Source organism: Manis pentadactyla, chromosome 4 (genome assembly GCF_030020395.1).
Source record: "Manis pentadactyla isolate mManPen7 chromosome 4, mManPen7.hap1, whole genome shotgun sequence".
In the NCBI taxonomy this organism is placed as follows: domain Eukaryota; kingdom Metazoa; phylum Chordata; class Mammalia; order Pholidota; family Manidae; genus Manis; species Manis pentadactyla.
Window position 1 is genome coordinate 183696935 of NC_080022.1, and position 27051 is coordinate 183723985.

The following is a 27051-nucleotide window of genomic DNA, read 5'->3' on the forward strand; positions in this document are numbered from 1 at the left end:
TACCTACAACTCATTTTGCGAGAATTTCTATGTATGGTGTGAGGGAGAGGTCTGCAGTCATTCTTTTGCACTTGAATGTCCAGTTTCCCAGCACCATTTGTTGGAAAGACCATCTTTCTCCAGGGTGTGGCCTTAGTGCCTCTATCAAAAATCAGCTGACCATAAATATAAAGGTTTATTTCTGAACTCTCAGTTCTGTTCCACTGATATCTATCTTTATGCCAGTACCCCACTATCTTGATTATTCATAGTTTTGATGTTTGCTGAATAAGCAAGTGAAATAATGGAAACTATAATCTGAACAAATGTAAAGCATGCAATTTGGCATTCATACAATCCGTTAATTCCTAGAAAAGTCCATGTAATTAGATTTTTTTTTAATAGAATCATTTGGAATGCTCCAGAGGGCATTCTTGGGCAAAAACTCCAATACAAGTTTGCTTGGTAAAGTGAATTACTCCTCTAGCATTTCTGTTGCACTTTTTTCATATATTTCTAAGTTTTGACATCTGCCTATGAGTTTGACCTAAAATAGGGGAAACATCATCCAAGCATTTTCCCTTTTCATTCAAAAATAGCAACACCCATTCACAGGCAAGAACCTAAACTCTTGGGCGTGGAAAGACCTTCAGGTAGGTCCTCCCACGGCAAGGCTCTTGCCCAGTTATCTTCTCCAGCCCCCTCTTCCCAGCCACTCATCCTACAGCCTTTTCCCCAGGGCTCTGTGCAGCCCCAGGAGCCCCACAGACCCGCAGTGTGAGCCTTGGGAACTTGCCATCAAAGGCATACTTTCTGGGGGTTAGGAGTGGCCAGCGAACAGATGGCTCTGCTAAACTCCATAGTATATTATAGACAGACCCCAGCAGATGGCCAGCCATTTAAGTTACTGAGGAGCACCCCACAGAGTCTATTGATGTGACAAGGGTCAAAGTGGTCAAGGTCTCTTTGGGGTGAGTTGAAGAGCAATTTTGGGGAACTGACCACTGCACTTCTTAGACCCTCAGTTAGCATCAGTGAGACAATGCTTCCTGGCTTTGCATTTGAACACTGGAGTGCTTGCATTTCACCTTCTCAGCATCCCGGCTGACAAGTCAGGTGTCGGAATGATGGAGTGGTTCTGTCAAGGTCAAGCAGCTGTCTGGTGGCAGGGCCAGGACTTGAGGTCAGCGCCCAGCCCAGCCTGCTTTCCAGTCCCCCACTTTCATGACCAGGAACACAGGCAGAGGGTTTCTCAAAGGCCTCATTATTCTGTCTATGGAGGAAGTGGTCTGGCTTTCTCCCTTCTCAGGTGGGCTCCCAGCCCCATCCTGGGGTGATGTGGAGGCAGGAGGTTCCAGAGGGACCCCCAGAGAGTGAGGGAGGGTAGATTCTAGTAACCGAGCACTCTGGGAATGGGTAAGCCTTTTGGACAGTCAGGTGGTTGGGTGGGAGATTTTCTGAAGAGGACTGGGGCTCTGAAGTCCATGTACTGTCTGATCAGGGCCAGTGAGAGGCTCCCAACAAACACATTAGCTCAGTAAAAACAGTATCTCTTGGTGACGAAGAGCTCTGGAGTCCAGCAGGGCAGCTGTGCCACTCTGGCTCTGCGACCCTGGGCAAGGCACTCGGGGTTTCTCTGAGTGTTAGATTCCTGCAAAGTAAAATGGTGATTTTACCATCCACCTCAGAGGGCAATGGCAAGATAGTGCTCAATAAACGTCTTTTTAAAATACAGATGCAACTTCTGGTCAGATCCCCTAGGGCCCCTCCCTCCAGACTAGGAAGCTGGAGCCCCGGTGAGGCCCATGGGGACCCTCACTGCATACCCTCCCTGTGCCCCCACAGCGGCTGGTACCATGGAGATTGTGTACGTGTATGTCAAGAAGCGAAGCGAGTTTGGGAAGCAATGCAACTTCTCAGACCGCCAGGCAGAGCTGAACATTGACATCCCAGCCAACCCCGAGCTGGCCAAGCAGTTTGTGGAGAGAAACCCTGTGGACGTGGGCATCCAGTGCTCCACCAGCATGTCGGAACATGAGGTGGGTCCCTGCCCCAGGGCCTGGGCCAGTGTGATGTGGTCTGGGAGGGGGGCCAAGCAGGGCGGATAGGCGGGACTGGATGACTCCATCCACCTGGGAGCTGGTTAGAATGAACCAGTGCAGAAGCCCGAAGTGCGAGGCAGACCTGCCCCAGCGCCTGCCACAGACCTGAGGTCAGGAAAAGACCCAGGACCAGGCCATGCCCTGGGTCAGGTGGATTTAAATCAAGATGCTGTCTCCCATGAGCTCGGGTCTTTCCTCTAAGGCTCTTACTACAGTCCCTTAAGGCATTTGTACAGCAGAAGAGGTGTTCTGAGGGAGCAGACATTCGTGTCTACAGCACCGGCCCAGCTTGTGGGAAGGAAAGGGTGCCATAGAAAGTTCTATCAGAGGGGCCTCTGGGGTGCACTAACTGAGGATCCTGCTGCTGTTTAGACTCCCAGAGAGCTGCCTGTCTACCTGAGCCAAGTGATCAGCTCCTGAATATGTCAGGTACGGCTGAGAGAAAATAAGATCAAAGGAGATACTAATTACATCATGTCCCAAATCAACTGAGTGAAAATCACACTTGGTTTGGCCCAAATCCCTTATGGCTGGTTCCAATAACTCACAGTTCAAACAGAGTTTCTTGTGTTCCCAGAGCTAATTGCCACCGGCATCAGGTGCAAAGCGGCTAGCTCCACAGGGGACACTTTCATGGCTACCCGTGACCAGCTGAGGACCAGAAAGCTCCTTGGAGATACTGTGGCTGTGGCCAAGGGCACGTCACTGGTCCGTCGCTAGGTGCTCAGAGCCCAGGGGCCGGAAGACGGAGCCCCTGCTTTGCAGAAGCAGCCAAGTGTTCACATGAGGGGCAGGCGTGTTCCCACCGTGGCTTTCTGTATAGGTCAACACGGAGCGGCTTGAGCTGGAGACCCGGGGGATTAACCACGTCGAGGGGGGCTGGCCCAAGGATGTGAACCCCCTGGAGCTGGAGCAGACCATCCGCTTCCGGAAGAAGGTGGAGAAGGATGAGAAGTACATCAACACCGTCACGCAGCTAGGCTCGGTAAGGCGCCCTTCAGCTCCGGCTGCTCCGGCCTCAGCCGTCGCTCCAGTTCCCCAGCTGCACATCAGGCCCTGAACGGGCCCGGCCCTGTGTCTACCTCCTGTGGCCCCTCGGGGGAGGAGCACTGGATTCCTGAAGGACCCTTCGGTCTGGGATCAGGAGGACAGGACCACCGCAGCAGCCCAAAGGGGGAGGCGGGGAAGTACGAGAGCTGAACAGGCTGTAGGAGGAGTTCGGGAAGTGCTCCCCTTGGGCAGAGAGAACCTCAGAGAACCCCACCTAGCAGCTACCTGTCATTCATTCATTCAGCACTTTTAGATCAAGCTCCTGGTCTCTGCCAGGCACAACAGAGATTGCAAAAGTGAAATTCACATATATCCTACCCCAAAGAGTTTATAACCCACCAGAGGTCAAGGACAAATACACAGATACCACCATATAATGCAGGAAGAAATGCTGTAAGATGGAATGCCTTACCAGTTCTCCCCGTAAAGAGGGAGAGTTGATTTCCTGCTGAAGGGATCGTAGAAGGCTTCCTGGGAGAGGTGGTGCTTGAGCTCGGGATTTTCCTTGCTGGACATTTGGAGGCATGCGGAGGGCCTTCTGGGTGGAGGATGCAAGAGATAGGTCCTGTCTGTGGAGTCATTACTAACTCTGTTCAGCTATTTCTTCACCTTTTTAAAATTCTTGTCCCCCCAATGAACCTTTCTAGACATTTTTTCCCTAATTGCCTCTTCCTATGAAATTTTAGTATCATGTACACTATATGTTATTTATGTACTGTATGTATTTCTATGCTTTGTACATAAAAAGTAATATTATTTTACCTCAAAGAACCAAATTTCACCCCCTTGGGGGCAATGTTCCCCCACTGAAAATGTATGGGCTGGAAGGATGGGGAAAAAATACTGAATATTTCCTTTTTTTCTAAATTTAAAATACGGTGCACGTGCGATATTATATTGGTTTCAGGTGTACAACATAGTAAATTGACAACTATATGCACTATAAGATGTTCACCACAATAACTGTAGTTACCATCTGTCAACATACAGAGATACTTCAATATTATTGACTGTATTCCCTATGCTGTACTTTTATCCCTGTGACTAATTTATTTTATAATTGGGATCTTGTACCTCTATCCCCTCCACCTGTTCCCCCACTGTAGATACTTTTTGTCCCTCCCAGACAACAGGCCCTCCCTTTCCTGCTAAGAGCCCCTGACGTGTCCTCCTCAGATCATGGAGCAGTGCATCAAGCAGAATAATGCCATTGACATCTACCAGAGGTATTTTGATGATGAAGACGCAGTGGAAGTGATGGAAGAGGCCCCTTCAGCTAAAACCATCAACGTTTTCAGGTACCTCGATAACTAGGCAGGTCACCCCTGTAGGGAGATGCTTTCGAAGGTGACTCCTTGCCAGTTTACTCTCTGCCAGAGGTGCAATGTCCTCTGTGCTCTGAGCTTGATAAGGGGCAGAGCAACCAAGTGGCTGCCACCTTGGGAGCGAGTCTGGTTGATGGAAAGGGAGGACTGACTCCAGGGAAAGACTAAGTGAATTTGCAAAGCTGTGTGCAAGGAGATTGATCCGTGCAGTGTAAAATAAGTACAAAGAACCAGATATCAGTGATCCAGGAACACTGGGGGCAACCAGGGCCCTCGACCCCCGCTCAGAGCAGTATAGCTTGTAACAATGTCCAAGGACAGCATTTGACAACAGCAATTTCCCCCGCCAAAAAACAGGTGCGTGAAATCACTGTGGGGCGGGGGGGCGGGTAGTCACGCAGCAGGGTGTGTGCTAGCCAGGGACTGGAAGCAAGCTAAATCCGTCTGTGGAGGACGGTTCTAGCAGTTCTGCCATGCTCACACAGAGGCACACACACAGCTGTCAAAATGAAGGAGGTAAATCCCTGTGTGCTGATAGGGACTGTCTCCAAGGTTTACTGCGTGAAGCCAAAGCTAAACAAACAAGGTGCAGAACAGTGCATCAAGGGCACTGCTTTTTTAAGATATACCTATGTGTATAAGGGTATATGCATATATGCATGTGGATACATGTGCGTGCGTATGTATGTATATATGGGCGTGTAAGTGTATGTGCTTATATATGCAGAGAATGCCTGAGATTTCAAAAGTGAATAGCTGAAATGCCAACTTTGGGGGGTTCATTTTGCTACCATGACCCCCTGAGAGTCCTGAGAAGTGTTTGACCCAGTTCCAGCATGACCAGGAAGGACCCTTTTCCAGTCCAGGGCGGAGTGGTGGAATGCGATGGACTCCAGCAGAGAGCATGCAGGCGAGGGGCCAGGGTGGGCTGGGGGCTGCCTTCCCTGCTGCAGCCCTGGCGTCTGACCTTACATAGGAATATGCAAGCACGATGATGCGTTAGAAATCATCCTATTCAAACTCCACATTTGACAGATGAAGAAAATGACTCCAGGGAGGGGACAAGCTCAGGGCACACAGGGTGGGTGACCCAACCAAGGATGGGACTCTGGTCTCCTGGACCCCAGCTGGCACTCTTTCCACTGTAATATTCTCCAGGGAGGAGTGAAGCAGTGGTGAGACAGCATCGTGGTGAGAAAGTCATTCATTCCCCCCTTCCATTCATTCTGATGACTTCAAGGAGAGTCTCAATTTGGGCCATTAAATCTTTAATACTTTTCCAACTTGGGCTCATTCTCCCTCCTCCCTTTTTTAAATCAAGAGTTTATTTTTTAGAGCAGTTTTAAGTCACAGAAAAATTGACCAGAAGATACAGTTCCTACATTGCTCCCTCCTCCACTAACCACACAGCCTCCCCAACTATTAACATCCCACTTCAGGGGTACACTCGTAATCAGTGAACCATCACTGACATATCACTGTCCCCCTGCCTTTCAGCTGGGTGGCTTATAAACAACAAGAACTTATTTCTCCCAGTTCTGGGGGCTGGAAGTCCCAGACCAAGGTGCCAGCATGATACGGTTCTGTGTCTGGCGAAGGATGCACGTCTTGGCTCATAGATGGTTGTCTTTTCTCTGTGAACTCACATGGTGGAAGGGGTGAGGGATCTCTGGAGCCCCATTGATAAGGGCACTGATCCTATTTATGAAGTCCCCACCCTCATGATCTAACCACGTCCCCAAAGCCCCACCTCCTAATACTATCACAGTGCAGATCAGGTTGCGACACAGGAATTTCAGCCCAAAGCACACCCGGAGTCCATAGTTTACATTACACAAAGTTCAGCCTTTGTGTTGTACATTCCACAGGTGTTGACAGATGTATCATACAGAATTGTTCCACTGCCTGAAAACCCCGTGTTCCACCTATTTATCCCTCCCTCTGCCCAGACCCTTGGCAACAATGGATCTTGTTTTGCCATTCCCAGAATGTCATACAATTGGAACCATAGGGTATGCAACCTTTTCAGATTGGCTTCTTTCACTTAGTAATATTCACTTCTGTTTCCTCTATGTCTTTTCATGGCTTGATAACTCATTTCTTTTTAATGCCGAACAATATTCCTTGTCTGGATGAACCACACTTTACTTATTCATTCACCTACTGAACGATCTCTTGGTCGGTTCCAAGTCTTGGCAATTATGACTAAGGCAGCTATAAACATTCATGTGCAGTGTTTTGTGTAGACAGAAGTTTTCAACTCATTTGGGTAAATACCAAGGGGTGTGATTGCTGGATTCCCCGCCCTCCCTTTTATCTTCATATTAATGGAAAATCAAGCATTGAGTTCAAAACTTCCAGCAAGTGAAAATAGCTGACTGGAATTTAATGTTTTGTTTCTTGTTTTAATTTTTATTATTACCTTGTACTTATGGCTGGCTGGTGAGATCAGTTTTCCAATTAAGGGAGTCCTGTAACTTTGTTTTTAAAACCAATTTCTCTGAGTAAATGCAGTTGCTTAAATATGCCTGGATTTTATAAAGCAATAAGTTAGTTAATAAATTTCGGGAGCCTTGCCCTCCAGTCTTTTGCCGTCCTGCTCTTCTGCAAAGGGATCCCCAGGAAATCAAGCGACCAGCCACACACCTCTCCTGGCACCCCGATGGCAACAGAAAGTTGGCAGTGGCATATTCTTGCTTGAATTTTCAACGGGCGCCTGAGGGCATGAGCCACGAGTCATACATCTGGGACCTGGGTGAGAAGCAGAGGGGTCCCGGGGGCCGGGGAAGGCTGAGGGAGCAGAGCAGAGACCAGCGATAGCACAGGAGGGGAAGGCAGAAGCAGCGGGCCTGGGACCCCCACAGGGAGGGCAAGGGGTTCAAAGGAAGACACTCACCCTTTCCTTGTCTGGGCTCAGATACAGCCACGCAGAGCCAGATCAGAGGCAGGGAGCTCCGTTCACTTCCAGGTCCTTAATCGGTTCACTCAAGACCAGACCCCATGGAATCCCAATTCAGATAGAGACCCCAGCAGACTGCGCAGGGGCCCAGCGGGGAGGTGAAGGGGAATCACCTTTGTCCCACCTTTCCTGGGACTTGTCCTTAACTCATGGCCAGTAGGGGCAGTATTTCCACCAGGGAGCACAGACCGTTGTTGACAGAAGTGCTCACTCTAAAGGCAAGAGCCTAGCAGGTAGCAGGCAATGGTGGGCTACATGCTCTCAGACATCCCTTTGCTGTTGCAATATGAAAATAACTGTTAGCTGTTATTAGCAGGTATACGTGCTTATTAATAGCCATTAGTAGCTCAGAACTAAGTACATTACACTCTTGAACAGCTCAATGAGTTCTTATGGCATCCTCGAGGGATGGACGCCATCATTATCCCAGGATACAGACAAGGAAACTGGTTTGGGGAAGTCAGAGGAGAGCTGGCTTTATGTAAAAAACTTAGGATCAAAACCTTGTTTCTTATGCAATCTGGAAGTGGACTAGAAATACAAGCACACACACACAGACACACACAGAGGAACCTGATCACTAAAAATTAAACCATTAGAAGAGCTCCTAAGGGCCAACGGTACTAGATTCTGGCCACCAGGGACCAGAGGTTGCAGACTGGAGAAAGACAGGAGGGGCTTCCAAGATCCCCACTGCCATGCCCCACCTATAGAATGGGCTAAACTGTTTGACCCTGTCCTTTTCTTTCCAGGCCTGATGGGGTAATTTCTTTTCCTGCTTTATAGAAAATCCCAACAAGCCTGAAATTGTCCTGAAGCCATCTTCTCCTCTTGTCACCTTGGAGTACAACCCCAAAGATTCCCATGTGCTCCTGGGAGGCTGCTACAATGGGCAGATCGGTAAGGAGGGACCCCAGGCACTTAACCAGGAGCCAACCCAAGTCACCCCAGCTCTGAGGAAGCCCAGCCCCTACTACTGTCCAGCCAGGGCCCACATGCCAGCCCGGGCTTGCTGTGGAGGATGAAGTGGGGTGGGGACTTTCCACAGCTGACCAGCTCTAGACATCCAGGTGAGTCATGTTTTGCTGGTACCTCAGCAGTGTCTCCAGTTCCAGTAGTTCAAGTCTAAAATTAGTTCAGTGTAAAAAATTAAGAAAATTATAGTCAAGTGAAGTCAATGAACATTTAGTGAGTACCTACCCTGAGGTAGGCTAGGGCAGCTAGAGGCAAAGGGATAGTGAGACCACCAAGAACCTCCATCCTGGGAGAGGCAGTCAGGGGGAACTACTGTAGCTGCACCCCATACATTTTGGTATGTTGTGTTTTCATGTTCATTTCATTTCAAAGCATTTTCTAATTTCCCTTTGATTTCTTCTTTGACTCATTGGTCATGTAGGTGTTGTTTAATTTTCATATATTTGAATTTTTCAGTTTTCCTTTGATGACTTATTTCTAGTTTTATTCCATTTTGGTCCAAAAAGAAAACTTGCATGATTTTCATCTCTTAAAATCTGTTGAGATTTTTTTTATGGCCTAACATATGGTCTATCCTGGAGAATTTTCCATCTGCACTTGAGAAGAATGTATTCTGCCTATCAGATGATGTGTTCTATAGATGTTATGAAGACTGGTTGGTTTATAGTGTTGTTCAAGCCTATTTCCTTGTTGGTCGTCTGCTTAGTAGTTTTATTCGTTATAGAAAATGGGGTATTGAAGTTTGTAACTATTATCATTGAATTGTTTCTTCCTTTAATTCTGTCAGGTTTTGCTTCATGTACATTAGGTCTCTGTTGTTTGGTGGGTGCTATCTTAATCAGAACACAACAGATTCTGATGTATATTTTCTTAATATAATAGAATACCACAGACTGGCAGCTTAAGCCATTAACATTTACATCTCACAGTTTTGAAGTCTGGGAAGTCCAAGATCAAGTCACCAGCAGATCTGGTGCCTAAGGAAGGCCCACTTCCTGGTTTTTAGACAGCCACCTTCTTGTTTGTATCCTCCCATGGCAGAGAACAGAGAAAGGACATAAGCTCTGTGGGATCTCTTCTTACAAGGGCACTAATCCCATTCATAAGAGCTCTGCCCTCGTGACCTAATTACCTCCCAAAGACCCCACCTCCTAATACCATCACATTGGGAGTTAGGATTTCAACATATGAATTTGGAGAGGGCACAAATACCCCACCCTTAGCAGGGGCATATACATGTCTATAATTGTTATAGCTTCCTAATGAATTGACATTTTTATCAGTATATAATATTCTTCTTTGTCTTTAGTAACAATTTTTGTCTCAAAGTCTGTCGTCTCTGATACAGACACTCTATAGCTCTCTTTATTATTTGCATGGCGTATCTTTTCCCATCTTGCTTTCAACCTACTTGCATCTGAACCTATAGTGTATCTCCTGTAGATAGTGTACAGTTAGCACACAGTTGGAATATGGGTTTTTTTTTAATCTCTTCTACCAATTTCTGCTTTTGATTAGAGTTTACATATAACATTCACATATGACATAATCACTGATAAAGTAGCATTTACACCTTCCATTTTTCTATTTTTTTCTGTGTCCCATATCTTTTTTGTTTCTCTGTTCCTCTATAACTATGTTCTTTTGTGCTAGATATTTTCCATTTCATTTCAATTCCCTTGTCTTTCTTTTACTATGTATTTTTGAGTAATTTTTAAGTGATTGCCCTGGGGGCTAAAATTAGCATCTTACTTTATAACATTCTAGTTTGGATGAATCCAGCTTAATTTAAATAGTGTACAAAATCTCTGCTGCTGAATAGCTGCCCCCATTCCCTCTGTTGTGCTGTCATTGTCATATAGATTGCATCTTTAGACAGCATGGACATCATCACATATTTATAATTATGTCTTTATGCAGTTGTCTTTTAAATAAGATAAGAGAAAAAAGCTACAAACAAAAGTATATGTGCTGTCTTTTGTATTTGCCTATGTATTTATCTGCTTTGGTGCTCTTTATTTCTTCAAGTTACTCTCAAGTAACTTTCAGATTAGCCTGCAAGGTTGTCTTTAATATTTTTTGTAGGGCAGGTCTCCTAGCAACAAATTCACAGTTTTTACTTATCTGGGAATGTCTTATTCTCTCCATTTTGAAGAATAATTTTGCTAGATACAGAATTCTTGGTTGACAGATTTTTTTTAATACTTTGAATATGTCACCCCACTGCCTTCTGAGCCCCATGGTTTCTGATGAGAAATCAGCTGTCAATCTCATTAGGGTCCCTTGTATGTGATGAGTCATTTTCCCTTGCTGCTTTTATGATTATTTCTTTGGCTTTGGCTTAAGCCAAAAGGATATGTGTTTAGGATATAATGGGGATATCTTTGAGCTTATCCTACTTGGAATTCATTTAACTTCTTGGATATGTGGATTAATGGTTTTCATCAAATAGGGGATGTTTTCAGCCATTATTTCTCCTAATTCTTCCTGCTACATTCTCTCTCCTGTCCTTCTGAGACTTCCATTGTGTGTATGTTGGTATGTTGATGGTTTTCCTGAGGCTCTCTTCATTTTTCTTCATTCTCCTTTCTTTCTGTTTCTCAGACTGGGTAATCTCAAGTGACCTACCTTCCATTCAGTGATTGTTCTGCTTTCTCAAGTATGCTATTGAGCTTCCTACTGAATTTTTGTTTCAAGTAATATATATTTCAACTACAGAATTTCTATTTTGTTCTTCTTTTTAAAATAATCCCTATTTATTGATATTTATGATATTTAGTAAAATATCATTCTCATACTTTCCTTTAGTTCCTTGAAATTTTTTAAAAATAGGTGATTTAAAGTCTTTGTCTAGTAAATCCAACTTCTGGGTGTTCTTGGGTACAGTCTCTATTTATTGCTTTTTTTTCTTGTGTATGGACCACACTTTCTTGTTTCTTTGTATATTTGTAAGTTTTTTGTAGAAATTGGTCTTTTTGTGTAAAATAATGTGGCAACTTTGATAATCTGATTCTCATACCTTCCCAGGGTTTTTGTTGCTGTTTATTGTACTTGTTTGTTTATTTCTTCTGTGAATTTTCTGAACTAATTCTGTGTAGTCTGTATTCTTTGTCATGTATGACCACCACAATCTTGGTTAACTTAGTGATCAGTTAATGATTGGACAGATATTTCTTTAAGCACCTGGATCCAATAAATCGCCCAGTCTTTCCTGAGGATCTCTGTATGCGGGCTTGAGCGTGCCTTCAACATTCAACCACACAGTTGTCAACTCTACCTCCGGCTCTGCACAGAACCTCATGGTCAGACAGAAGTGAAAGCTTGAGGCCTTCTCAGTTCTTTCCTAAGCACATGCAGAGCCCTGGGCATGCACACAGCCCTACATGTGCACTTGGCCTTCTAGATCCCCAGGAATGTATTGGAGATTTTCAAAGCCCCTATGGGCATCTTATTCTCCAGGATTTCCTCTTAATGTTTTTAGTTAGCCTATTTGTTTCCTCCCCTGTGATCCACCACTTCAAGATGCTGCAAAGTTAACCAATTGCTTGTAATTATAATTATTTTCAACAGTTGCCTCTATAATAAGACTTTTTTCTTGTGCGAGCTCCAAGTCAAGTTGAATACAGACAATCAGGCAAGTGGGAGTCTTCCAGGGAACTACCAGACAAGTCAAATAATGACAATTGTTCAAATGGCAGACTTTGAAAGAGCTCCAGTCCCATTTTGGTCCCTCCTGTGGATGCCAGGCTACTGCTTTTAACAGGAATGCAGAATGTTACTTTTTAAGGCTTCCAGAGAACTGAAGAATGTGGGATCTTTTTTTTTTTGAGGTACATAACAATGAAATGCATAAATCTTAGTGTATGGTTTGATGAATTTTAACATATGTATGCACTGATATAACCATCTCCCAGATCAAGATATTGAACATTTTTCATGAATTAATTTTTCCCCTTTATCTATATCACCCATTCCTTCCCCTCTCCCCATGGAAACCATTGGTCTGTTCTTTGTGCCTATGAGTCTATTTATATTTTATTTGTTTGTTTGTTTTGTTTTTAAGATTCCACAATAAGTGAAATTATATGGTACTTGTCTTTCTGTGTCTGACTTATTCCCCTTAGCGTAATACCCTTTAAGTCTGTCCATGTTGCAAATGGCAAGGTTTTGTTCTTTTTTATGGCTGAGTAATATTCCATTGTATATATGTACCATTACTTTTTTCATCCATTCATCTATCAGTGAACATTTAGGTTGTTCTATATTTTGGCTAAACCTAGGAGGGCACATATCTTTTCTAACTTGTTGTTTTGTTTTCTTTGGGTAAATACTTAGAAGTGGAATTTCTGGGTTGTATGGTATGTCTAGTTTTCATTTTTTGAGAAACCTCCATACTGCTTTCCATAGTGACTACATCAATTTGTAATCCCATCAGCAGAGTACAAGGGTTCCCTTTTCTCCACATCCTGTCAACACTTGTTTCTTATCTTGTTAATATTAGCCTGGAGAGTGTGGGATCTTAACTAGGACAAGTCAAAAATGCCATAAAGCTCACTGTCCTTACCAAGATTCAGCAGCTTTGTTTTGTTTTATTAACACTCTCTGGATTGCTGAAAGTCTTTGGATAATTTCTTGAGTTCTGAAAAAGTTGATTCTGACAATTCTTGCCAGATTTCTCATTGCTTTTATGGAGGAGAGGGTTTTCAGAGGCCCTTACTCCATCATTTTTGCAAATGGCACAGCCAGAAATCTGCTTTTTGATCCCTGGTGAGCTCAGAAGAAACCTGCCTGCCTGCACCTCTGGCTCTGAAGTAGCCAGACACTCAAGCCCCTGGCCTGCCCCCCAGGACGGACTGCACTTGGTCGGGAAAAGGGCCCCCACCCTCCTACCTTCACATATTCTCTTACTTCCCCTGCTTCCTTCAGGAGTAGAAGCTGGAATGGCTGGAAAAATTCCTCTGAGAAACTCTGTGTAGCCAGGCTGTCTTCCGCCTTCTGTGGCCTCTGCTCTCCCTTTCAGGCCTACCGTCTCCTCCCTGGTGGATGACCTTAGGTTATGGGGTACACATGTGTTCCCATAAATCTCCCCACCAAATTACCTGGGTGCCAGGGCTCTAAAAGACTGAGCAGAGCTATTTTGCCATGATTTATTCAGAAGCCTTGCTTGCTCATTATTCATAACCCCTTTCTGTGGCTTTTCATGCCAGCTCAGACCAGCCCAGGCTCTGCGGCTCCGCGGCTATAGAACAACCTGCCCTTGAGCACTGTTGTGCCCAGGAAGAGCAAGCTTAGCTAAGAAAACCCATTTCCAGGCCAGGCTGGTCCAGGATCAAATGCCTTAGATTTTATTCCATAAATAAAAACGTAAAGATTCGAGGGTTTTTTTGTTGTTTTTACTGTTTCACAAAAGTATCTTTCCTAGAAACAGCTCTGAGCAATAGGATGGGTCCTTGCTGAGACTCATGGGAAAATTAAAACAAAAACTAGATAAGCTTCAAGTCTTTCCTGGAAAGCTAAAGACGTAAGGCACTACTAATGGGCGGGAGTAAAGGATGAAGTTCCCTCTGTGAGCCGCAGCCCATCAGAGGCAGCAAAGGTACAGAGGGTACAGGGAATGAGTTCATGCAGTGGAGGAAATCGGCCCCACCGCTCTTATTTTCAGGAGCCTTTCTCTGTGGTGGAGACACCACTCTTCCCTCTGCCTGGCTCACTCCATCCGAGGGTCATCCTCAGCCTTAGCTCCTTCTCACTTCTTCCAGGAAGCTTTCCCTGACCACCCCCACATGTCTCCCCCGGAGCAGTCACAGCATGAGCTGTACATGCAGGACCACTTCCCGCCTCTCAGGGATGGTGCCTGTCCTATACCCAGTGGCTTCCCGAGGGCCTGGTGCAATGCACAGCCTGTGGGAGGGGCTCAGAGGAATGCATGAAGCTTTCCACAGAAGATCGTGTGGGCACTTTGGTGGCCAGTAGGAAACTCAAGCTGGTTGGAACATAGCATTGATTCTAAACAGTCACATACCTGCCAAACCAGGAGCAGCAGCATCCTTCTCTGCCCTGCTCCCTGCACCAGGGAAGAAAGCCTGTACCCCATTCACCTCCCTCTCGTTTTCCCCCCGACCAGCCTGTTGGGACACCCGGAAGGGCAGCCTGGTGGCAGAGTTATCCACAATTGAGTTCAGCCACCGAGACCCCGTGTATGGCACCATCTGGCTGCAGTCAAAGACGGGCACCGAATGCTTCTCAGCATCCACAGACGGGCAGGTACCAACTGGCCAGGCACCGTGCAGGGTGAGAGGGTGGAAGCAGCAACCATTCCCTGGTTCCCCTTCGGAATCACCTGGGGAACATTTCCTTTTGCATTTTATTTTTAAATTGAGTAGAGGTCGTACGTGCACATGAAACAAAATCCAAAAGGCACAAAAGGGCAGACAGAGAAATAAATGCCTTCCTCCCACCTCTGCCCACAAGCCTCCTATTCCCCCTCCAGACCAAGTGCTGGGTGCCCATCAGCACCAGCTTCTTCTGCATACGGAAGCCAACATTTCTGTCTGTCACTCTCCTCCTGCGCATCTTACCTGTCCTTCTGCACCGGTGTTTCTCTTTTAGCATATCTTGATTTAATGTTTCACAAAGCACTCCTCGCCCGTGCCTGTTAAGGACTGCACTGGGTATGCCATACTTAAAGTGGATTTTAATATTTTGTTGTCACCCAAAAAATGTAGCAAAGAGTGTATTTGTGTAAAGATTATCGCACATATGTGAAGGTTCATCTACAGCAATCATTTCTGGCAGTCGCATTTCTGAATCAAAGCATATGTGCATTTTGTTGCTATATGTTGCCATATCATGGGGAGCCTTTAAGAATACAGATCCGAGGGCTCACACCTGATGATTTTGATATGGGGAGTCTGGGATGAGGCCCTGGCATCTGGAGTTTATGGAACTTGCCCATGACTCCGACGGTGCTCCAGGCTTGGCACTGCGGACCAGAGCGGTGATTCTCAAAGTACGGTTGCTAGTAGCCTCTGACACACCCCCTTTTGAGACAGGCCCCAGGAAGGTGGGGAAGGCAAAAGCCAGGAGGACCGTGGGGCCTCAGGTCTCACAGACAGCTCTCCTGCCACCAGGTCATGTGGTGGGATATCCGAAAGATGAGCGAGCCCACCGAGGTGGTGATCCTGGACATCACCAAAAAGGAGCAGTTGGAAAATGCCTTGGGGGCCATGTCTCTGGAGTTCGAGTCTACTTTGGTGAGTGTCCCTTCTGCTCCGTTCCCCGACGTTCGTGTCTGGGGCAGCCAGAGCCAAGGGCGGGCCGCGGCTAGCGGATCATGCTTGTGAACCTGCCCCGGCGGGCTCCGGGAGCATCCCCACGGCGGTCGCCCCGGACCTGGGCGGTGTTCACCACGACTGTCCAGCAGGGGGCTGCGGAGCTGCTGGAGCAGGGAAGCCGTCCGATGCTCTCACAACGGCCGTTTGGCTAGTGGCTGGGCCGAACAGAAGGCAAGCTTTCTGACCGACAGGCTTCCGGAAAGGCCCCATTCTATGGGGGGAGCCCTTCGCAGGACCAACACCAGGAGGCCCTGCCCCTGCCTCACACTGGCTCCCTGGTCTGGTCACCTCGCTCCCCGTGGGGAAAGGAGAGAGGCTGGGGAAGGGAGCAGGATCAGAGGAGGCTCCCTGGAAAACTGGAGCACAGGCATCATTAAGGCATTCAGTACCTGAGAAGGGACGGAAAGAAATAACCACAGTGGGGCAGTGATGTGAATGTGTCAGAGGAGGGAAGCCTCTAGAAGGAGCGAATGAAGACTCCCACCAAAGCAAGAAAGCAACCTTCCCAGATGGCTCTTGGCTTGGACTGGCTCCTGGTTTGTTTCACCGAAGCCCGGGCCGGGCCCCTTCAGGATGGTCACTGGTTTGGCCCCCATGCCATGTGACACCATTCCCAGGCCCTTGGGAGGTGGAGGCCCCCTGGCGTCCCCCCAGCACTGGGAGTCCTCACCCAAGGCTGGGGATGAATCCTGGTGGGTGTGCTGGTGGAGGCGAGGAGGACTCAGAAACACATTCCGTCCTGGAATCAGGGATTTCCCGACCAAGTGCCGGGCATAATGACTATGCCGCCACTAGTCCCCCATCCCCACACTGTCCCTGGACACCTGTTATTGCTCTCCGTGACGAGCTTGAGTGATCACCCGTGGCTATCTTGTGAGGTAATGTGGGTCCCACTTTCCAGATAAAGAAGGTGAGGCTTACTGAGGTATGTCACATGCTGTAGAGCACAGTGAAGCAGGGGTGCTGACTCAAGGCCCAGGCCCTCCCCCCAACCCCACCGAGAAGTCTGTGGCCAGAGGCAGGCCTGGGACCCTCCACACTAGCCTGTAGGAGCCCTGTGTTACTTTATTACTTAGATTCCGGGCCTCTCAAGCTTCATGTCTTCACTTCCCTCTTCATTTTGCAGTTGGTGTTCTTAATTGCAGTAAAAGACACAGAACATTAAATTTCCCATCTTCACCATCTTCAAGTGTACATGCAAGTAACATGAAGTACATGCACATTGTTGTGCAACAGATCTCCAGGACTTTCTCATCTTGCAAAACTGAAACTCTGTCCCTATGAAATGACAGCTCCCCATTCGCCTGCCCCCAGCCCCCCTGCCTGCTGCCTTGTGAGTCTGACTCCCCGGTGCACCCCATGGAAGTGCGCTCTTGTGATTCTTGTCTTTCGGTGACTGGCTGGTCTCACTTAGCATAATGTCCTCGAGGTTCATCCACATCATATGTGGCATGTGTCAGAATCTCCTTCCTCTTTAAATCTGAATAACATTCCATTGTGTGTACAGACCACATTTTGCTTATCCATTTATATGCGGATGGACTCTTGGGTTGCTTCCACCTCTGAGCTGCTGTGAATGAAGACGCAGTGACAGGGGTGTGCAATGTAGCTCAGTTCTGCAGAGAGTAGCCGGAAGCTGCGGTTGAGGGGTGGCTGTTCTAGGCTCATGTTTTACATTATCCATTCCATCATTTACTTCATCTGCAAACAGACATTCAGGATCATTCTAGCAAAGTGCCTGGTGGACAGAGTGGTGCTACTTTAAGAGGGTTGAGATGAGACTCTCCACAGGTGCGGGTCAGGGGGGCTTCCTTAAGCATGGGGTCCTTGAGCAGGTTCTGAAGAAGGTGGGATCTGATGAGGCGCAGAAGAGTGGGCAGCTCCCTAGGAGGGGAAGAGGCGCAGCCCACTCAGAGGTTTAAACAGAAGGCCCTTCAGCACCTTCAGACTCCCTGCCCCAAGCCCTAAAGGCCGCCCTCCGTGCCAGCTAAACCCTGAGCTGGGGTTTCACGGAGCCCCCCACTCCTGTGTCACCCTCCACAGCCAACCAAGTTCATGGTGGGCACCGAGCAGGGCATCGTCGTCTCCTGCAACCGCAAGGCCAAGACGGCAGCTGAGAAGATCGTATGCACCTTCTCAGGCCACCATGGCCCCATCTATGCCCTCCAGAGAAACCCGTTCTACCCAAAGAACTTTCTGACCATCGGTGACTGGACCGCCCGCATCTGGTCAGAAGACAGCCGGGAGTCGTCCATCATGTGGACCAAGTAAGGGGGAGGCTGGGGGCCGGAGAGGGATGCAGGGGGTGGAGGGGACAGAGGTGGCCCAGCTCTGGAGTGCTCTGAGCCTTTGTGTGCCCACCATAAAATGGAGAAAACACCCCTCCACAAATACCCACGGTCATGCAGTGGCTGGCAGCCACTTCATAAAGGAATTCGCTTCAAGCTGCTCAGGTTAGTGATGACAGCAGCCATGGGTTAATGTTAGTAACCCCTCAAGACAATCCTAAGGGTAGGCAGTGGTGCTCTTGTCACCTCACGGCTTGTGCTAGGGACTGGAGCTACAAGAAGCAAGGCCACTTGCCCCTGGTCTCTCAGCTGGTGGGGAGCAGAGCTGGGTGTGAACCCAGGAAGCCTGGGGGAGAAGCTGGGAGCCTCAGCAGGAGCCTGGGGTTCTCCTTTCCTTCCAGGGTGGGCGGGGACGAGCAGCAAGGGGGCTGAAGACAGGGCCGTGAGCACCACTGTGGGATCAGAGAAGCTTGGGGGCTCACCCAGCCTGCCCAGAGAGAGGCCAAGGGCATGCCGTGAGGCTGAGCCCCCTCGGGATGGCCCCATTGCCCTGGGCGAACCCCGCTCCTCAGAGATGCTGCAGTGCAGGCTGAGCCCAGAGCCCAGGCTGGGGCTGGGGGAGTGCTGCACTCTTGGCCTTCAGATGTGTGGCCCTGGGCTTCCAGCCCAGGCAATCACAGACTCCTGCAATGCCGATGCCACTGTGACCCTAATGGGCATCTTCAGTTCTAGGTGTTCCCAAATCCGGTTGCATCAGGATCTCCTGGGAGCAGTTATATGTTTTCAAATCCAGATTCCAGGGCCCCAAACCTGAGGTTCTGCTGCACTGGATCTTGGGTCTGGCCCAGAAATGAGCATGTTAAGGATCTTCCCAAGGCTTCTGATTCGGCCTGTCTTTGCTTTTGAAGCAGAAATCTAGTCCAGTCTCCCCATCCTACAGGGATGGGAATGGAAGCACAGAGGACAGCGTTTGTTCCAGGTCTGGGAGCGAGTTAGAGGGCTCTGCACTGCCTACCGACGTTCTGAGTGGAAGTAGAGCCTCCAGCACTCCTTGGGGTCTGCAGCTGCAGGGTGTGTGCTAGCAGAGAGGGGCGAGCAGTGGTGATGCGCAAAGCACCTGCCCTCTCCCAGGCCTTTCTCCAGGCTTGCTCCCAGAGGGAGGTCGAATAACAATAATTATAGCATAACTGGTGCACCTGTGTCCTATAGCTTGTGCAGCTCCCTTCCTCTCCTCCTGCACAGGGACATAAAGGGAAACAAATAAAAACTCTGGACACCTAAGTGAAATTTGAATTGCAGAAAAAAAAGATTTTTCTTTTGTGTAAGCATATTCCATGCAGTATTTGGGACATATTTATCCTAAAAATTACTTACTGTTTGTCAAAAATCTCCAGATAGTTTCTTTTGTCTTGATCATTTCTGTGTGGCTCAGCTGTCCTTACACTTAGTTGCAAAGGAAGTTGGGAAATGTAGTCTCATGGTGAGTGGGTGTCTCCCACCACGGCCCAGTGGCAGCAGCGTCCCTAAAGGGAAAGCAAGAGCAGGAAAATTCAAGTGTCCACTGTGTGTGTGTGTGTGTGTTCGCATGCCGCACATGTGTTTAAATGGTCCATGTTCACTGCAGAATTTCTTATTCAAATATACATCATTATGTTTATTATATACATTCTCTTATTGAGAATCTTATAGTCAAGGAGCTTTTCCCCTGTTTTCTTCCAGGAGTATTTTGGTTTCAAGTCATATGTTTAAATCTTTAATTCATTTTGAGTTTATTTTTGTATGCAGTGTAAGGTAAGGGTCCAATTTCATTCTTTACTGCAGAAATCTTTGAAAACCTAGATTAAAACAAGTAGGAAGTATAGCTCTCTTCTAATCTCAATATCATGAACTTTTCTGAGCACATCGTTCCTCTGACTCCATTCAGTGAGTCCCAAGGCTGGAGGACTGGGCCCAGATCTGGCAACACATGCCTGTTCCCTGGAGTTGGCTGTGGAGAAACACCAGTGGCCAACTCCCAGGAAAGGCCATATCCAGAGCCCTTTAACGTACACACAGTGAGCTGTGGGTGAGTGAGGTCGGCATGGCCAGCAGTCAGACATGAGGAAGAACTTCCTGCCCAGCAATGAGACCCTGGAGCCTGGCAGGGCTGGAGGAGGAGAGCTGTGGCTCAGCAGCCTCTCTGCCCATCCCACAGCATCCCTGACCGGTGCCACCTGGCTCCCCACAGGTACCACATGGCTTACCTTACCGATGGCGCCTGGAGCCCGGTGAGGCCAGCAGTTTTCTTCACCACGAAGATGGATGGGACCCTGGACATCTGGGACTTTGTGTTCAAGCAGTGTGATCCCGCCCTCAGCCTGAAGGTTAGGAACACTGCCTTCCCCAGGCATCCGGGCTTCAGGCCCTAGTGGTTCGGCAGAATCCCCTAGGGGAAATTTAAAAAGAAAAAAAAGTGGATGCCTGGCCTCTTGTCCTGCCAGACCCATTCCTGCAGGAGCCCTGGGTGCAGGCTCCAAGCAGCTGACCCTTCCAGGCTGAGCTGACGTTATCATATTAGCATAACCAGAGCCTCAACCTACTGGCTGGGGCCAGGGAGGAGCCTGGGGTTTGGGAAACTGCAGGACGAATGTGGGGCTGAACTGAAGGGGTAGCATGATATGGTGGGGTGGGTAAGGTGGGGGACGAAGAATCTCAACAGCCAATCTCAGAGTGTGAATTTCACCCAGTGGGTCAGCAGGAGTCACTGAGGGTGTCTGGATGGGGTGCTTGGCTAAGCCTCCCCAGGGGCCAGATAATCAGACAAGCAAAGAGTTACTCTGCTCCTCTTTTCTCCCCCACCTGGGTCTGCCTGGCTCCTCAACAGGTGTGTGACGAGGCCCTCTTCTGCCTGCGGGTGCAAGACAACGGCTGTTTCATAGCCTGTGGTTCCCAGCTGGGGACGACCACACTGCTGGAGGTCTCGAGTGGGCTGTGCACCCTGCAGAGGAATGAGAAAAACATAGCTTCTTCCGTGAGTGCTCGGTGCCGGGGCAAGGCGCACCCCAGCCCGTGCGGACCTGGGCCCTTGGCAGAGCAGGCTAGTCAGAGGAAAGGAGCCCCTCCCTCTCGCCTCCCAGGAAATGCGTGGACTTCTGGGGGGAGGCGGTGTGGTGTCCTAAGATGAGCACTGTGAGTGGGTGTCAGGGTGTGTGGGTCCACCCGGCTTGACCTCACAGTAGCTAAGTGGCTGTGGGCTGTGTTACCTCTCCCCTGACCTCTCCAGGCTTGTTTTCCAGCTGTCGAAGTGGTTTGATTGTCTAGTTTGAAACAATGTATTTTTTTGCGGCAGAACTTATCAAACGAAGGCTTAGCAGAATGCCAATAGAGAAGACACGAAAGGGGGCTGCCCTGGGGAGGGGCCCCAGGGCTGAGATCTGTCATTATACCCAACCCGGGGCAGCCCTGGCAGTGTCTCCCCAGAGCTGTGGGCACACTGAGGACCTGGACACCTACAGGGAGCCCCTGGCTCTGCCTGAGATGGGGGTGCCACCATGGAGCGTGCCCCTGCACTGGGCCAGGGCTGCCGCGGGGCACAGGTCCAATGGGTGTTCTTCCCGCTGTCGCCTGTGTCCTTGGCACTCCTTGGAGCTGAGTGACTGGCGTCCCTGCCCTGCCTTCCCACTACAATATTCAGCCTCCCTTCTTGCTGTCAGCCCTCTACAGATCCCTGTGGGGGCTGCTTTGGGTGGGGCAGGGAGAGCACAGCCCGGCCCTTGTGCCGGGAGCCAGCCGCTGGCTGCTACGCTCTCCCCACCGGCCCCTCTGGCCCTGTGTGTCCCCAGATGTTTGAGCGCGAGACCCGGCGGGAGAAGCTCCTGGAGGCCAGGCATCGGGAGATGCGGCTGAAGGAGAAGGGCAAGGCGGCGGGCAGGGACGATGAGCCGAGGGAGGAGGGCGCCGCCACCAACCTGGAGGAGCTCGTTACCCAGGCGGAGGAGGAGTTCTTCGACGTCATCTTCACGGAGCTGAAGAAGAGGGAGATGGAAGCCATGAAGTCAAAGACCGTAGGGGCCTCGCATGGGGGCGGGGGTGGGCCGGGCAGAGGCTGTGGTGCCTGGGGTCCGCCTGCTTGCTGGCCCCCCAGGTGACCAGGAGCAAATAGCCTGGCCACATGGACTGTAATCTGTCCGTCCAGCAAACGGGGGGAGTTGCTCCCTCCTTCTGAGGAATCCGAAGTCTCCAAATGGCCATCACGCCCTTGAGGGCAGGGCCAGGCTCCGTGCTTCTTGGGATCCTCTCCCCACCATGGTGGGCCGGCCCTGCTCGCAGAGCTGTGTGGGGAGTGAGTTCTCGGGACGAGCGGGGCAGACGGGGTGGCCGAGATGAGTGAGCACACGGAGGAGGTAACTGCGCCACCTCCTGACCTCTGCGGACGTTTTTGGTTATGAGCGGCTTTGCGCTCCCCCGACCGCGTGGTACAGCTGCAGCAGAGGGCTCCCCCCACTTACGGCAGAGGTGACACTAGAGTCCAGCTTTCTGACCCACAGCCGCAGGCCCCTGCCCCACCCCTGCCTCCCGGCCCTCCAGAAGGCAGTGCCAACCGTGGCCACCTTCCTCAGTACAGTGCGGCTGACAGATTCCAATGCCTGGTTCTGGGGGTCCCAAAATGTGCTCCTTACAGCAGCTTGAACGCTCTAGACAAGGAAGCTGAGCCTCAGGAGGGGTTAAGGTTCACAGAGCTGACCCCCACCCTCTTCTGCCTGCTATGTACCTCTTGTAACTCTTAGTTTTCTGCAGTTGGGCAGAAATTCTGGGGTCAGAGCTGAGAAAGCAGTGCTGGGTCCTTACCCCCACGGTCTCTCGTCCCAGCCACTGTCCTGACGGGTGAGGTGTCCAGGAGGAGCTAGCCCAAGGTTGCCCAGGCAGCAAGCGGCAGAAGCAGGACCTGTGCCTGAGAGTGTCAGATGCCCGTGGCCGTGCCCACTGTCAGCACCGGCTGGCCCTGAGCACCCACTAGGCCCTCACGGTCTCCTGGGCGCACGGCAACCCAGGCTCCAACCAGTTGGCTGTTTTGGCCTCTGTGGTTAAACTCCCAGGACGCAGGGGAGGCCTGCCCCCCACCAACGATTCTGTGCTTTTTCCTTGGCAGAAACAACCAAGTCTGGAGGCAGAGGAGGAAATGGAGGGAGAGGACGGAGGGGAGAAGGGAGGCGGCGGCGGCGGCGGAGAGATGCCGGTCTAGAAGGTCAGCCGTGACCGCGGCCCTGCGCACACCCTCACCTGTTTCCTGCCTCTCAGCATTGCCCTAGTTTTACGGGGGGAGGACTAGACTCCTCCCTTAAAGTGTCGCTGGAGAAGGCCAGGGAACAAAAGGGCCCTGAGCCAACCCCAACACCCCACAAATCTCTGGCCCACCCTGACTCACCAAGCCCAGTCCCCAGAGACCCCAGAGGGAGGGAGGGAGGGAGGGCTCAGCCCTGTACCCCTCATCTCAGTCACCCCATGCACCTCCCGGCCTACCCTACCTCAGATCCCACCCAGTCTTTCAGCCTGGCCCTGCGTGGCCCCCTGGATTCACTTCTCAGGGGCTTTCCCGACAATCATTTTCCTTCCCAAGCTTACAAAGCCTCGACTGGTCTTGCCACAGCCATGGCGGGGCCTCGGGCAGACTGTGGGTGAGGAAATGGGTTTGTCCTTCTGTACTGACCCTCCCCATCCACACGCCACCCAGAAGCAGGAAGTCTGTCCCCTTCTAAGATGTCTTTCTCGGCAACTCCCCAAGGCATGTCTACCTCCCAGAGCGTGAGCGTGGATCACTCACAGCAGCTCGGTGCTTCTTGTGCATGTGTGAGCGTCCCAGAATCTTCATTCTTGTCAAATTAAACTAACAGTAACAGTCACGGTTAGTGTTCATTATGTTCCCTGCGTTGAGAGCTTTTCATGTTATCTCATGTAATTCCTTTATAAAGTCCCAGGAATATTTGTACTCTGACCATTCTTACTCCACAGAGGAAGAGGCAGGTGCTGGGAGAAGAGAGGGGACTTGCCGTGTCACAGAGCTGGTGGAGGGGACAGGAGCCTGGCAGCTCATGCCCAGCCCTGCAGGGCGGTCACCTGTGGACCAGGCTCCGGGCAGGGCCCGTGGGGCTCCACAGAGGGCCATGGCTGCCCTGAAACCACAGCACACCAGAGAACATTCAGTGACCACTGCCAGAGCCGTCAGTGGGCGAGAGGGCCCCTCAAAGCCAGCCTTGCACAGGAGAAGGCCCCCAACTACCATTCATACTATGGGTGTCAGGAGGTCCTGATAGGGACCCAAAGCGCCTTTTAAAAAATGCCTATGTTAAGAACCTTACTGAGGAGGAACCCAGGGCAGTCACCCTTTGTGCTCAAAGAAGGAAAAAAAGAAAACAGTGAATTGTCACTGTGGCTAGACCTTGTTATAACAATCATCATGGGTCACATTTCTGCCCCAGAAGAGTGCCATCACCATCATCAACCCCTGAGTCACAGATGTCCCAACTGAGACACAGAGAGAGGGAGTAGGTTGCCGGAGTCTCTTGGGACCATGTGGCAGAGCTGGACTTCAGCCCACAGTGCCCGCCCTAGAGCTTACACCCAAAGGCATGCCATGCCCGGGCCTCCCAGGAAGAATAGTGGGCCGGCCAGGTTTCCACTCCCTGCCCAGCACTGCCACCCAGGCAGAGGATGCCCACGTGTCACACATCCTGCTCTGTACAGTCTCCTGTGATAGGTCCCTCACTGTGCGAGGACCCAGGGAGCCCTGGACCTGAGCATAGAGCAGTGGCTTCAACTGGGGGTGATTTTGCCCCTGGGAGGACATTTGGCAATGTCTGGGCACATTCTGGACATAGCTAGTTAGAAGGATGCTACTGGCATCCAATGACTAGAGGCCAGAGGTGCTACTCAACACCCTACAGCACACAGGAGGGGCCCACCACAAAGAATGATCCAGTCCCACAGGTCAGTAGTGCCAAGCGAGATTGAGAAACCCCAGCTGAGAAAATTGGCCCAAATAAAATATGCCAGGGAAAGTCACAGCTCCTCATTGCACTATCCTGGGCACACTGAGGGGCCCTCAGGGAGGGGCTGGGACCATGAGCTCCAAGGGAGAACACTCTAGAATTTTGGCCTTTGGTTTATGTGTGCTTGTGAGCCACCTGCGGGGGCCTGCAAACCCTTTGCTGTGGGTACACAGAATGCCACTGTGCCATGGTGGCGTTTGAGGGATGGGCGTGGGAGAGGAGAGGAGGACCCTACAGACCTCACTGGGCAAAGGGCAGTGTGCGCCCTCTGAACGCGACACCCGGTGCTCCCTGTCCTCACAGCCATGCCCTTCACTTCCACGTTCACCAGCCTCACCCAGAACCTGCTGCTTAGTCTCCCCCAAGGGGAGCAAAATACACCGCGATACATCATTGGAGAACCAGGGGCCTCTGGAAACCCTGCACTGTGGGTGTGGGATGTGGGATGTGGAATGTGGAGTGCTGACAACGGCGCCCGGGTGCAGGGACACATCCAAGCCAGGTCGGAAAGTGGCAGAGGCACCAGCCGGACGCAGGTGTCCGTGGCACAGTTAGGTCCCTCCTGCCCGCGCGCACCTGGGGGAGCGTGTGCTCCTTCTCTCGGACCGGTTCTACCGGCTGACTTGATTGGTAAATATGCCACTTGACTGATGCTGCTTCGGCTTGCAGCTGCGACAGCCCAGCGGGCTACCAGGGAATCGCTGCCCCACATTCCTGTCTGTGAGGCAACTGTACCCTGGGCCCCGGGGCAGGACTCTGAAGAAGCCCCCCTCACCAGCTTTGTTAGAAACAAAATTAAGCAGTCCCTGGGACCCAGAGGCTGCTGGGATGACTCTGGCCTGGGGGTGGAGGGGCACAGAGGCGACCGCAGGGTCAGACCAGCATCCCCTTTTGGCTCTTCTCTGGCTGCTAGAACCAGAGAGCAGGGAGCCAGCCCCTCTGGGTGCTAAGGGAGCCAGCCCCTCTGGGTGCTAAGGGAGCCAGCCCCTCTGGGTGCTAAGGGAGCCAGCCCCTCTGGGTGCTAAGGGAGCCAGCCCCTCTGGGTGCTAAGGGAGCCAGCCCCTCTGGGTGCTAAGGGAGCCAGCTCCTCTGGGTGCTAAGGGAGCCAGCCCCTCTGGGTGCTAAGGGCCTGCGAGCCGGAAATGGGAGTGGTGAGCTGAGGCAGTGTTATGCCTCTCAGAGGCCGTTGGAAGTCCGCATGAAGCTCAGACCTTGCCCTCTGGGTAGCGTTGCCCTCACACAGCACTGCGCCAGGTGCCGACCAGAGCAGCGGGTAAGCCAGACACAGAGACGCTGCCGTCCCGGAGCTTGTATGCTAACGGAGGAGACAGAGCTGACAGACACACGGGCAAATACAGAATGACGGTGGTACAAAGCAACATTTTAAGAGTTATACAAGGCGCTATGAGAGGGATAATAGGAGGAACTAACGTAGCCTCCAGGTGGGGGAGGAGTTGTCAGGGAGCCCTCCAGGGGAACGCGACGATGAAGCTGAGACTCAGAACAGGCAGGAGGCAGCCAGGCGGTGTGTGCGTGGGCATCCGTGCACATGTGTGACTATGGAGACATACAGGGGAGGAGTCCAGGGAGAGGAGAGAAGACACCCAGTGTGGCTGGGTCTGCCCACCTGTCGGTGTGGCAGAAGTGCGGTGAGCAAGGGCTGGGGATCCGGGAGTGTCTGGGGAACACGCAGGCTCCGGGGCAGGCGGGGCCTTGAGTTTTCACTAGGGATTTGACCTTTCCCCTAAGGCCATGGGGAAGCGGGATTGGCTTGGCCAGATCTGTATTTTTACAGAAGCACTGGGCAGCTCGTGGACGGTGGCCTGGAGGGAGGCAGCCCAGAGACTGGTTGGGAGGACATTGGGGTGTCAGGTGAGAGAAGGTGGTCGTTTGGATTGGGGTGATGGCTGCAAAGTTACTTACCTCTTTGCACCTCTGTTAACTGCCTCAGGGGTTTTCTGGGGGAGTAAATGAAATAACACATGTCAATGTAACACAAGCACCACAGTTGGGT

The 27051-nt window shown here is 50.5% G+C and overlaps 1 protein-coding gene across 2 annotated transcripts; it reads left to right on the forward strand.

The window, feature by feature from the left end:
- The first annotated feature begins 1789 nt into the window (after window positions 1-1789).
- Window positions 1790-23885, forward strand: DNAI2 (dynein axonemal intermediate chain 2). 2 transcript variants are annotated; one of them, XM_036900175.2, is made up of 12 exons: window positions 1790-2018; window positions 2905-3066; window positions 4308-4429; window positions 7069-7211; window positions 8202-8315; window positions 14515-14654; window positions 15521-15643; window positions 17768-17991; window positions 20240-20375; window positions 20876-21022; window positions 21834-22055; window positions 23141-23885. In XM_036900175.2, the coding sequence occupies exons 1-12, from the start codon at window positions 1836-1838 to the stop codon at window positions 23231-23233; spliced, it is 1809 nt and encodes a 602-aa protein (XP_036756070.2). In that variant the 5' UTR covers window positions 1790-1835; the 3' UTR covers window positions 23234-23885. The 2 variants fall into 2 exon arrangements, with proteins under 2 accessions (XP_036756070.2, XP_036756072.1); XM_036900177.2 differs by lacking the exon at window positions 1790-2018 and having other exon boundaries at window positions 2936-3066; window positions 4258-4429.
- Window positions 23886-27051: the final 3166 nt, after the last annotated feature.

Excerpts from the sequence above, each read along its gene's own strand:
- DNAI2 (XM_036900175.2), top strand. The coding sequence starts at position 1,836 with ATGGAGATTGTGTACGTGTATGTCAAGAAGCGAAGCGAGTTTGGGAAG. Across the intron at positions 15,644-17,767 it reads TGGAGTTCGAGTCTACTTTG|CCAACCAAGTTCATGGTGGG; the intron begins GTGAGTGTCCCT and ends CACCCTCCACAG. Across the intron at positions 17,992-20,239 it reads TCGTCCATCATGTGGACCAA|GTACCACATGGCTTACCTTA; the intron begins GTAAGGGGGAGG and ends GGCTCCCCACAG.